Source organism: Dichotomopilus funicola (assembly GCF_033296635.1).
Source record: "Dichotomopilus funicola strain CBS 141.50 unplaced genomic scaffold C8A04scaffold_59, whole genome shotgun sequence".
NCBI lineage: Eukaryota > Fungi > Ascomycota > Sordariomycetes > Sordariales > Chaetomiaceae > Dichotomopilus > Dichotomopilus funicola.
Genome location: NW_026944080.1, coordinates 178,080 through 190,724, shown reverse-complemented (window position 1 = coordinate 190,724; position 12,645 = coordinate 178,080). Strand labels below are relative to the sequence as shown.

At 36.9% G+C, this 12,645-nt stretch overlaps 1 protein-coding gene across 1 annotated transcript; it reads right to left on the bottom strand.

Annotated features, from left to right (window-relative positions):
• Window positions 1-8,945: 8,945 nt before the first annotated feature.
• Window positions 8,946-12,441, bottom strand: C8A04DRAFT_31058 (DNA repair protein rad5; the record flags this gene model as incomplete). Its single annotated transcript, XM_062781621.1, has 2 exons — window positions 8,946-9,024; window positions 9,080-12,441. The coding sequence occupies 2 exons, from the start codon at window positions 12,439-12,441 to the stop codon at window positions 8,946-8,948; spliced, it is 3,441 nt and encodes a 1,146-aa protein (XP_062634798.1).
• Window positions 12,442-12,645: the final 204 nt, after the last annotated feature.

Genomic DNA, 12,645 nt, shown 5'->3' with positions numbered 1-12,645 from the left:
GTGGCTAGAGGAGGTAGGAGGAATATAGAGGTATATAGAGTATAATAATATTATTCTACTGGTAATAGAGCTTAAATTCAGTCGAGTAATAGCTTTTATAGCCATCGAGGATCAATAACCAGTATTTTCCCTTTGCCCAGGGTACTATATAGAAATCGAAGTGCTTGATCCAATCTAGGCCTATAGCATTAGTAGTCCAGCCGTTCTCGGTGGTCGTAATACACCAGTCGGCTAGGAGGTTATACTCGGTATACCAATTGGCGAGGTAGTACTATACAGCCAAGATGATAAAGGGGGGGATAGCCTAGCCAAGGGCATTGACGCCCTATATCACAGTTGCCCACTCACAGTTGCCAGGCTGGGCTAGCTTTGCCTTGCTATAGCCATCTGAGGATGTAACTACTATACCTATAAAGATGATGCCTATTATAAACCCAGTCTCATCGAAGTTGTAGATATCGTCATCTACAATACTATATTTGGCCTTAGTATTCTATACAAGTATAAACCACTTGCCAATAACCTTTGGATCCTCACATTTAGCCCTCTGGTAATTATATCTATACGACCAACATATCTGGAGCTCTGGCTGGCGTTTGACGAACCGATATACCCAGAGCTTGCCAACAGGGGGTGCATTACATACATATAGTAGTTGGTTGGCCATATCTTCCACACCAGCAAGTCTTGGTGGAAATGCTCGCTCAGACAGCTCAATAATATACTGAACAATAGCCTCCTCTTCAGATTGGGTAAGCTTCTTCGAATTGGCTGTTATATCGCGTCGTATAGGCTGGCCGGTACGTCGGTAGCCGAGGGTCGAAACTGGTACATTATAGAGCTTGGCCGTGGCTCGGAGGCTTAGTTCTACGTCATTTTAAAGAGCTTGAAGGGCTAAGATTACCCTAGATTCCTTTGAAGCGGAAGACATTCTTAGTTATCGGAAAAACGCGTTGTTGAGGGTGGATGAAGAAGGACGCGTTATGCCAAGACTTTAGTGTCCCGCTCGGTGATATGTCCCGCTCGCTGATAAAGTACGTTATAATCTATTCTTTTAGTTAGATATAAGTTAATATAATATACTAATAATATATATCCATAAGTTACTCTATTATCTAAACCTCTTTATAAAGTAGAAAGCAGATCTATTCAATAAGCTTATTTACTATAGTAAAATAATTATTATATTTTATTTAGATTATAAGGTCTTTAGACTTTAATAATTCAATAGTAAAGTCTATTATTGTTAAACTCTATAGTTATTTAATAATAGATACCAACTATAGTAACTTATAGGGTTTATATTATCTTAATTTACTTTATTTATAAAGGTTAACGTACCTTATAAGCAAGCCGAACATATAAGCGAGCCGAACACTCTCCACCACTCTACAAACACTATCCTCCATTGCAGCACAATAACACTAGGAACCAACTACAATTACATCGGAAACAGCTAAATCAGAGGCTTCTATAGCCTCTTGACACATACGCGCATTATAACCAGGCTTGCCGTATACACCACAACACCGAACCTTTGTACAAGCCCCCCCTGTACTACCACTATCCAGCTCCTTTCCTTGCGCCACCTCCCCAACCACGGCCTTCTGGTCTAATAGATCCTTTGTATCTTGTACCGTAAGCGATCCTCTAAGCTATATATGTATTCTTTTGGCTCTCTGGCGCTTACTGAGTACATTATTAGCCTTATAGAGTAAAGGGACTTTAGAGTATAGGAGAGCCACCTTATATATTATAGCTATTATACCCTTAGTAAGCTGGTCTATAGTAGCTAATATCGAGGTTGGGGAGCTGTTTTGATGGTTGGTAATGCAATTCTTGATGAGTGTTGACTGTAAATCGGCTTCTTGAGGGTTATAGGGTATCTGGAAGACCCAAGGTTGTATAGTGCCAGGCTGTAAGGTTCGTGGTATTGGTATAGAAAGCTTGATATCTCGCTTAGAAAGTACCTTCTCTAGATTATATGGAACAAGGCCTATACCTATAAAGCTACCCTAGATATTACTCTTGGTGATAGAGGTAAAGAAGGCTATATAAAAGGTGTAGAGGAACTTGAACTTGCTTATAAAGTTGATATATATATATATCAAGTGGCTAGAGGAGTTAGGAGGAATATAGTGGTATATAGAGCATGATAATATTGTTCGACTGGCAATAGAGCTTAGATTCAGTAAAGCAATAGCTCTTATAGCTATTGAGGATCAATAACCGATTATCACGAGTTGGCCTGAGGAGCGGCCAAGAAGACCCACAAGTCAGGACGCAGGACAAACTGACAGCCAATCATTAGATAGCCAATCAGAACAGGATCACAATCCAGACTAGACCACGTATAGATCACTAGGATCATATAGTGATCCATATAATCCAGTGCTAGGGATTACCAGGGGGAATGGTAATCCAGCTAATATATAGTCATTCGTTCTAGAGGACTCTGGGAGTTCTCCAGTAAGCAATATAACTTGTTTATTACCATTTATATTATACTATAAACATTAAGACCAGATCATTGTCTTATTATAAACCCTTTAGCTTTACTAGATTACAACCCTTATTATTATACCTTTAGTAAACCCTTATAAAGTATAGTTAAGGTTTAATCTATTATATATTACTTACTCCCTTTATTTCTATTATAGTTCAGACAAAGGTAACCAATACTATAAACGTAGCCAACTCTAGATAGAATTAATATAAACAAAGACCTTATAATAACCTCCTAACTAGCCTAATAAAGGTAGTTATAATTTAAGATTAAAGTTAAGATAACTAGCTCTAGGTTATTATTAGATAGAACCACCCATAGACCCTAATACTAGTAGATAGTAGTTTATAAGTAGATCTTATTAGCCTTACCCTAGTTGATAAGTATAGAATCCCTTAAAAGATAAAGAAAGAACCTTATCTAATATAAGGATCATTTCTAAGCTAGATAGTTAGAAGAGAAACTCAACCTCTAGATATAGAGGTAAAAGGAAAAACCATAAAGGTAGTATTTGATATTATAGATATAGGACCTATTAAGGAGATAATCTTAAGGTTACCCTAGTATAAGGACTATAACCTGGATATTAGTTAAAAGGATAATAACTGTCTATAACTGTATAAACTATAGAAATACCTGATTAGTAAAATAGGAAATATAGAATAGAAGCTATAATAGGGTAAAGTATAATAGAATATAACCTTTATAAGCCTATTATAAGAAATAGCTAGTAAAAAACAATAAGCTCTAGATCCTAGAAAACGTAGTCTATAATAATAGAAGAAGATGTAGATAGATTAGAAAGTTACTATTATCTTAGTTAATATAAAAGAAAAGCTTATAGTTAAATAATAGGTTAGCCTAGTTAAGGTAGTAAATATTAAATATAGAAGAGAGAAAATCGATATATTTAAGGTTATAAGTATTAAAGTAGGGAATAATAAGTTTATCTATTATAGGGGAATTATAAAGACTACTGTAACTAGTAAAGTTCCTTAGGAATATAAAAGATGTCTAATATTTTAAGCTAAATATCTTAAAGGGCTTTTAGAATATAGACCCTAGGACTATAAAATAAAACTTAAAGAAGGGATATAACTGAAGTTTTTTAAAGTCTACTATACTAACGAGAAATAGGATATTAAATTAAGGCAGTATTTAAATAATAATTTAAAGATTAGATATATCTAGTTATTAAATTAACTTTACTTATTAGATATCTAGTATTATTTATTCTAAAGAAAGATAGGAAATTCAAGATATATATAGACTATCGATAGCTAAATAATAAGACTATTAAAAATAAATATCCTCTACTACTGATCTTAAGGCTTTAAGATTAGTTAGCTAGAATATAATACTTTACCTATCTTAACCTATTAATAGTATATATCTATATTTATATTAAGGAAGGGGATAAATAGAAAATAGCTTTTCACATATCTAATAATACCCTTTAGCCTTATTAATATATCTATAATATTTTAAGCTATAATTAACCATATTATTTAACCCTACTTTAATAGGTTTATAATATATTATTTAAATAATGTCCTTATTTATTTCAAGATATTTAAAGAATACTAATAATATATATAATAAATATTCAATATATTATATTAATATTAGATATTAGTTAATAAAGAGAAGAATGAATTTTATATATAAAGAATAGTTTTCTTAAGCTATAAAATCTTATTAGAAAAGGTTAAGATCAAACTTTAGAAAATCTAGGTAATTATAGAATAGCTAATATCTACTAAGGCTATAGAGGTTTAAGGATTTATTAGATTTATAAATTTTATTTAAATATTTATCTAAACTTTCGGTAATATTATATAACTATTATATAAAGTTACTAAAAAAGGAACTTAGTTTAAATAGGGAGATATTTAAAAGTAGGTATTTAGAAGGATTTAATAGAATATCCTAGTAGATCTAGTACTCTTATTATCGAATTCTAGCCTACCTTTTAAGGTAGAGGCTAATATATTAAACTTTATAATCAGGGGATAATCTAGATAAAGGGATAAGAATAGGAAGTTATATCTAGTAGTATTCTTTTTAAAGAAACTAAATAGGCCTTATTTTAACTATCCTATTTATAATAAGAAGTTATTTACTATCATTAAAGCTTTTTAGGAATAAAGACTTTACCTTAATAGTATAACCTATTTAATATAGGTTTATATTAACTATAAGAACCTTAAATACTTTATAATAACTAAAGTCTTAAATAGATAATAAACTAAATAGGTAGAATTCTTATTGGAATTTAACTTTATAATCAACTATAAGAAAGGTATAGAAAATATATAAGCAGATACCTTAAATAGGAGAACTAATCATTAAGATGATAAAATATTAGGAAACTTACTAGTACTACTATAATAATAAATAAATAATACTCTCTACCATACCTTATAACTAATTAAAGACTATAAGACTATAGTTATTTAATAATAGATAGAGGAAGGAATACCCCTATAACCGTTTATAGAGTATTATATAGTTTTTAGGGAAGAAAGAGGAGGATAAGAATTTTAGGGAATTATTACTAATAGGGAATAAGCTAACTAAAAGATAGACCTAGAGGTAAATACCTTTAGCCTATAACTAGATAGAATAAAGCTCTAATATTATAATGAAGCTTATATTAGGATTCAAGATTAGAAGGACTTTATATTTAAAGTATATCAGTTAAAACTTAGGGGATATATAGGAATTAGGAAAATAGCTATTAAGATCAAATAATACTATAATTTCCTATACCTTAAAGAATGGGTTAAGGAGGTCATTAATAAGTATAACCTCTATAGATAAAGTAAACTAGGATAATATAAACCTTATAGGTTATTATAATTATTATATATTACTAAACGACTATAGAGTTTAATAATAATAGACTTTATTATTAAGTTATTAGAATCTAGGGACCCTATAACCTAAGTAAAATATAATAGTACTCTTACTATAGTAAATAGGCTGGCTTATTAAATAGATCTACTTCCTACCCTATAAGGAAATCTAAATAGTAGAATAACTTATAGATATATTCTATTAATATATTATATTAATCTATACCTAGCTAGCTAAAAGAGTAGATTATAGATTAAGATACTAAGTTTATATTAAAATTCTAATAAACATTAATAATAAGGCTTAGGATAAAAAGTAAGTTATTAATAATATATTATATATAGATAGATAGCCAGAAAGGATAACTTAATTAGATTATTAAATAATGTCTCTAACTTTATATTAACTTCTAATAAGAGAATTAGATTAGGTTATTACCTATTATATAACTAGCTTATAATACTATAGAAACTAAGATAATATAAGTTATATTATATTTTATAAACTTCAGATATAAACCTAATTTAAAATAAAGATCTAATATTAAAATACCTTAGACTATTATTAAGGTAGATAAAATAAGCTTATTATATATAATACTTAAAGAAGAACTTAAGTTTATAGGGAAAAGAATACAGAAATTCTATAATTAGAAAAGGCTTAAAGGACTTTATCTAAAGAAGGGAGATAAAGTCTACTTTAGTTTATAGAATCTTAAAACCAAATAACCTAGTAGGAAATTTAATTTTAGGAGGATTAGGCCGTTTAAAATTAATAAAAAGATTTTGGAAAATAACTATACCCTTATATTTCTATTAACTATAAAGCTAAAAATAAATATTTTTTATATAGTACTATTAGAACTAATATTAAAGAACTTATAACTTAATAAAGATATTAAAGTAGAGGATAAGGAAGAAAAGTAGGATATAGAAGAAGTATTTAACTTAAAGATTATAAAAGGATAACTAAAGGACTTAGTTAAATAGCTAGACTTTAGATTTAAAAATAACTTATAACAATTAGTAGGAAATTTGATCAATTACTCTAATAAACTAACTATAGGACTTCTTTTATTTACGTCCTAATTACTCTATATAACTATAGTAGATTAGTTAAAGCTATTATTAAAAGGTATAGATGAAGAACTCAAGGAGATAGTAGTTAGTAAAAAAAAAAAGAAATATAATTTAGTTATAATAAGAATTAAATCTATAGCGTTATATAAATAGGCTAATATACCTATAGTAATAAATATATAAGCTTATAAAGTATATATATATTACTATTATACTATATAACTATTTTATTTATTACAATAAAGATTGAAATATTTATTTAAGAAGGGAAAGGTTAAAGGTATTTATAAGAGAAGGAGTAGCTAAGATAGATTAGATAGATTAATAAAGGCCTTTAGTATAGCTAATATTTCTATCTCCTCCTATTTTACTTACTCTAACTCTTCTATAGAGTTAATACCTTAGGCTATAGTATAATCTATTTTTATAAGCTATAACTTCTTTTATTTTCAGAGCTAATATACTTTAATACTAGTAGCTTTAGCTAGTACCTTAGTATTATCTAGCTTTAATTCGACTTTATTATATTATAATATAATTTTCTAGAGCTATTAAAGAGTAATACTATCGATATTATAAAACAGCTTATACCTCTAAATATATTTATAATAAGTAGAGGAATTAAAGGAGGATATCTTATAAATAAGGCTTTAAACCGTATAGAAGGAATATAAAGACCTTATTTTAATAGAAGAATAAAGGATTATATTAAGGAGGTAGCTATATTACAGTGTTTTTAAATAAAGAAGACTAGATCTTATTTTTCTTATATAACTTAACATCTTATTAATATTTTAGATATAAGGAAAGGAGAGGGAAAAGTTATATTTATAAATATAGGCTACTAATAATATTTAAGGTAAGGCTTCGGCTCTTTTAGGTTAAAAGAGCTTAAAGAGGGGTATTATATTATAAACTAACTATAGAAGGTAGCCTATAGTATATATAGGTAGGATATAGGATATACTACCAGCTAATCATTTAGTATAAGGGATAGACTAATCAGGATTAGATCATATAGAACGACTAATAATCTAGACAATCCAGGGCAATGTTGGATCGTGTAGAACGGCCAACGATCTAGATAATCCAGGTATAAAGAGACTTCAGGAACAAAAAAGTCGTTAAGTATATAGATAACTAGGTAGTCACTTGATAAAGGGGTCTAGGACTTCCTTAATAAGCAATATAACTTGTTTATTACGACTCGGACAATATAGTGAACGTTAACACCAGATCATTATCTTGTTATAAACCTTTTGGCTTCACTGGATCACAACCCTTCTATCATATCCTCAGTAAACCCTTTCAGAGTGTGGTTGAGACCCGATCCGTTACAGTACTTTTATAAGTTATAGAACTAAGATTTATATAAAGGTTAAACCTATCTATAAAAACCATTTATAGGCCCTTTAAATAGGTATAGGCCTTATATAAAAGCCCTATAGTATACCTGCCCTATACCCTATATTCTCTAGAATTCCTATAACTATATACCTGTATAGTTGCGCTAGGCACCTATACAAGATAGGTGTTAGGTAATGATATGACTTGGAAGGTATCCTAGGATATACTAATCAGCTGGGTCATTATAAATCTCCTTCTAGGTAAATAGCTTTAAGTATATATTGATAACTAATCATTTGAGCTAGGATCTTCTAGTAAATTTATAGATATTTATTATGATTTATTATGTCATTTATCATAAATAAAATTATATGGTAGCATTGAATATTCCATTGGGATAATATTTCAATACCTTTTACTATCCAATGTATTATATTCTATATTTATTATAATATTGTTGTAGAACCTAAGAATGCTGTGAGCTATAATGAATTAATTCTATACAGTATTAATAGGACAAAATCTCCCGATTGTACAGTAGTATCTGTATTTAGGGTATATATAGGACTATAGTTATTAGAGGTAGAGGAAAACTATCATCTCGGGAATAGTTCGTTCTTGGCGAGGAAGGAAAAGAAAATGAAACCCGAATAATACAGTGCAGCCAACACAGTACCAATAGAGAAGTTATTATGACGAGAGGGGGGTTCCAGATCGGAGGATGGCTCCTAGCTAAAAACTAGCCATACAACAGAAGATAGCTCCTGGTAAAGTGGATATAATGTAAAGCTGGTAATATAAAGGGAGGGCCAAGGAGCCTGGGATGATAGTCCAAGAGGACCAGAGTTTAATTCAATTTCAGGACTAGCTTAAACTTACAATGCTATCGCTCTTACCATGAGTCTTCTTGATGACTTAGTTGTGTTCCAACGTAATGTGCTCCCTCACCAACCTCTGGAGCCTCCTCTGGCTCTAAGAAGGAGTGCCGTGTAATGACATCCTACAAGTTGTATTAAAATTGATGTTGTTATTAAAGTCCGGTAATCCTATATGTATTTGAAACCTTCCCGCCCGGAAAATATCACAATAACTCTTCGTCCACATGCTGTTTTGCGGACTCCTGCTATAAAACTATCTATATACTGTTGGCTGATCTAACTGAGCAATTCTTTTATATCCTCAATACGCTGCATTCGCTTCTCTTCGTTGGACATCATACCAAGGGACGAGGCACTGTGTTGTCAGTAAAAACTCGGTATCTCGGCCAAATCAATGGAAGTAGACTCACATGAATTTCTTCCGGTCCTGTATCTTTAGCATCCGCTGCTCCACACTGTCCCGTACAATAAACCGGTACACTTTAACTTCGTCCTCTTGGCCCATACGATGGACCCGGTCGATAGCTTGCGCCTCAATAGCAAAGCTCCACCACGGGTCCATCATGTAGACACGCTTCGCACTGGTGAGGTTGAGTCCTACCCCACCAGCCTTGAGACTGAGCAGGAGGACGGTGAATGTCTTTGACGACCGGAACTCATCGAGAACAGCAGCGCGCGCTTTTTGTGCCATCGAGCCGTCGAGTCGGAGAAAGCGCATATTGTTACGGGCGAGGGCAGGCTCAAGGAGGGTAAGGAATGAAGTAAATTGACTGAAAACCACAGATTTGATGGTGGGGTTTTCGCGACGGAGATCGCGGAGCTGGCTGATTAAAGCGACGATCTTGGCAGATGAGTTGCCGACGCCTAATCTCTGCAGTGAAATGCGTGGGCCTTGGTCGAAGGGTGTTGTGTCCGGGTCATCGTCATGCCGTACAACCTCAAATAGGTCGCGGGAGTTGATGGGCTCACGGCACTGGAAGCAGCGAGGAACTTGGTGTCGGTCAGACTGGTGTTTGATGTAGTCCTGGAGGCATTTCTTGCACGCGGAGTGCCAACATCCGGTGACGGTTTGCTCAATCATTGGCTCCTCGGTACACACGGGGCATTCATTGACTGCTTCGTCCCGGATTTGGCCGAGAACATGGGCGCCGAACGCGTTGAAGTCAGCGGCGTCATCTGTGGCGGCGGTAAAACGCTCGATCAGAGACTGTAAATCCATGTCATCGGCGAGCCCGACCGCAGCGTCAGCTGCAGCACCGGCTTCTTCCTCCTCAGCAACGATGTCCTGGTTGCGGACGAGGCCTGGATGACAGCATGATTGACGGAGCCGGAGGATCTGCGCGAAGATGCTGGTGAATGCTTTCATGACAGTGCCGGCTTCAACGTTGGCGTTAAAGGTCCGTTTCGCTTTAGTGAAAATGTAATCGTACACATCGCGCTCCGGCTTCGAGAGGTCAATGTCCAGGATCTCAATATGCTTCGGCGGAAGGGCGACTAATGGCTTATCATCCGGTGTCCTCATATCCTTTGTCCTTCTCATGACGAGCGGCTCAAGCACCGTTTGCACAACGTCGAGGGCTCGCATGTAATCTTTAGACTCGAATGGCACCGTGATGAAAGTCCGCCAGAAGGAAAAGTTGTTCCAGGGTTCAACCCGGAGGAACCGCACAAGACTGAAGAGATCCTCGAGTTTGTTGACAATGGGCGTGCCCGTTAGAGCCCACCGGTGCCTTGCGGAAATTTCATAGCAAGCCCGGGCCGTTTTCGCTTGGCGGTTCTTAATGCTGTGGGCTTCATCCAAGATGACCCGGAAGAAATTGAGAGAGAAGAGGCCACGACCGTGGGATCGCTCGCCGTTCTTGGACGCGACTTGCGTAAACTCAGAGAGTACAACACCGTAGCTTGTAATGACTACATCTGGGGCATTTGCCGCGTTGTTTTCGCAACAAAGCGTCAACAAGTCGACGTTCTTCTCGGCGCCATAGTATACCATGGACTTTAGCGAGCCCTCAACAGAAGCGTTCTCGGCTTCGCTTTGCCACTGTGCAAGCAGAGACATGGGGGCAACCACTAACGTGGTACATGGGGCTTCCGTCATGGCCTGGCTGCTCTGGGTGGATGGAAGACGTGGAAGTTGGTTGACCGAGGGAGCTGAGCGGTTTGACTGGCGTACGCTGATGGCGACGTCGGATTTGTGTGAATGGATGAGACTAAGCATCTGGATGGTTTTTCCTAGACCCATTTCGTCGGCTAAGACCCCCCCAAGGCAGTGTTGCCCTTGCTTCGGGAACTTGAGAGAAAGATCCCCAGAGTAGGGATTGACGTAGAACGAGGGTTGTTCGGGGACACTCGGAAGTTCCTTGTCGTCATAGTCCTTTATCGGCCAGGCGTACTCTTCCCATAAAGGATGCATTGAGGTCTCTCGCTCTTCAATCCGCACATTCTTCTCCTTCCCCACCATCCAATGCAGCGACTGCTTCTGATATGGGCGCAGGGTTAGGGCGAAGGTGTCGGCGGGCTCTGCCTCCGGGGTGCTGAAGTCAAATGTCTGTGCCTTTCGATAAAGGGCATCGAGCTGGTCTTGTTCGAGTTCCTTCCCATCTTCCTTCTCCTCCGTCGGGGAAAAGGCTGCAGGATCACTCTCTTGGCCATGCAATGCCAACTCCCTATTTTCCGCCATCTGCGCTGCATCTAGTAGATCCTGCCGTTGACCTTTCGCGGCTGTAGCATTCCTCCTGACTGGAAAGAGGTTGATTTCCTGGAAGAGTGTGACGAGGGCAACCTGTCGTAACCGGAGATCCTTCTCTTCGGATGTTTCCGCCTCCTCAAACCGGCCGGCCGTCCTGTTATCCGCCAATTCAAACTTCCGACTCAAGAACGCATATTTGAGCAGGGAACATCGAAGTTGGAGAAACACCGTATCGTTCGTGCGAAGCCTCTCCGGAGCGTAGACACAAATTCCTTCAAACTTGCAGATCTTCTGGTCCATTAAGGTTGAGACCCAATTCGCTTTTTCCTTGGTGAGACGGCCAATCTCTCTGCCAGAACTATCGGTAAAACGGACGATAACGTCGGCTCGCTTAGCCGCAACTGCACTCGTGCGAATGTTTGACTGAACTTGACCAAGTGTATTCCCCCCTTTTCGGGACATGGGTTTCGGAACTTGGGTCTTTTGGCGCTCGATGTTGACCACGTCTCCATGCTTCAGTAGGTTGTTACCACTTCTAGTTACCCATCCTTCTACACCGAAAGCTCCGATATATCTGGAGTCGGGTACTGGGTTTATAGGAGCATGTCGGGTAGGCGCAGAATACGATCCTCCTACTTTGTGATCGGTGGGAGCGGGTGCCCGGCCGCGTGACGGTACTTTCCGTTTCAGGTGTTTCCAGGTACCATCGAGGTACATGTTGATGGCCTTTTCCAAATCGTCCCCGCAGGCTCCCCTCAGAAGCTCCGCGACACCGTCCTCGTGCTCTCCGACCACAGCCCGAAGGGTCTCTTGGAAAAAGCTGAAATTCAACTCAGGCTCGCGAGGCCAGGTCATCCTCGGAGGGCCACCGGCGCCACCAGGGGTGGGGTTCTTCGAAGCGTGGGGTGCTTGTTTCGCGCCGGCATCGGGACTGCTGAACGGTCTTGGGTTAGGCCTAGAGGATTGAGGAACGTCGTTCGAGGTTGGGTTGACGCCTGCAGTCTGGCCGTGCTCGTCTTCGAGTGTAGAGACAAAAAATCGCCTTTTTTTCGCCGGAGGCTCGCCAGAATTACTAGCGCTCATGATTCCGGATAATGGGGGCTCATGAGGAAGGTAATCGGGCACAACGACGTTGTCGACTCTCGGTAGGTGATGGATGGCGATGGTCTGGGAGACGCGACAAGGTGGGGCCATCAATTCCTGTTGTCGCGTTAATCAGCTGATTCCGCGACAACCATTGAAGGCTAACTGGGCCCACAAATTTGGGGTCAAGTCATTCTCCAATTG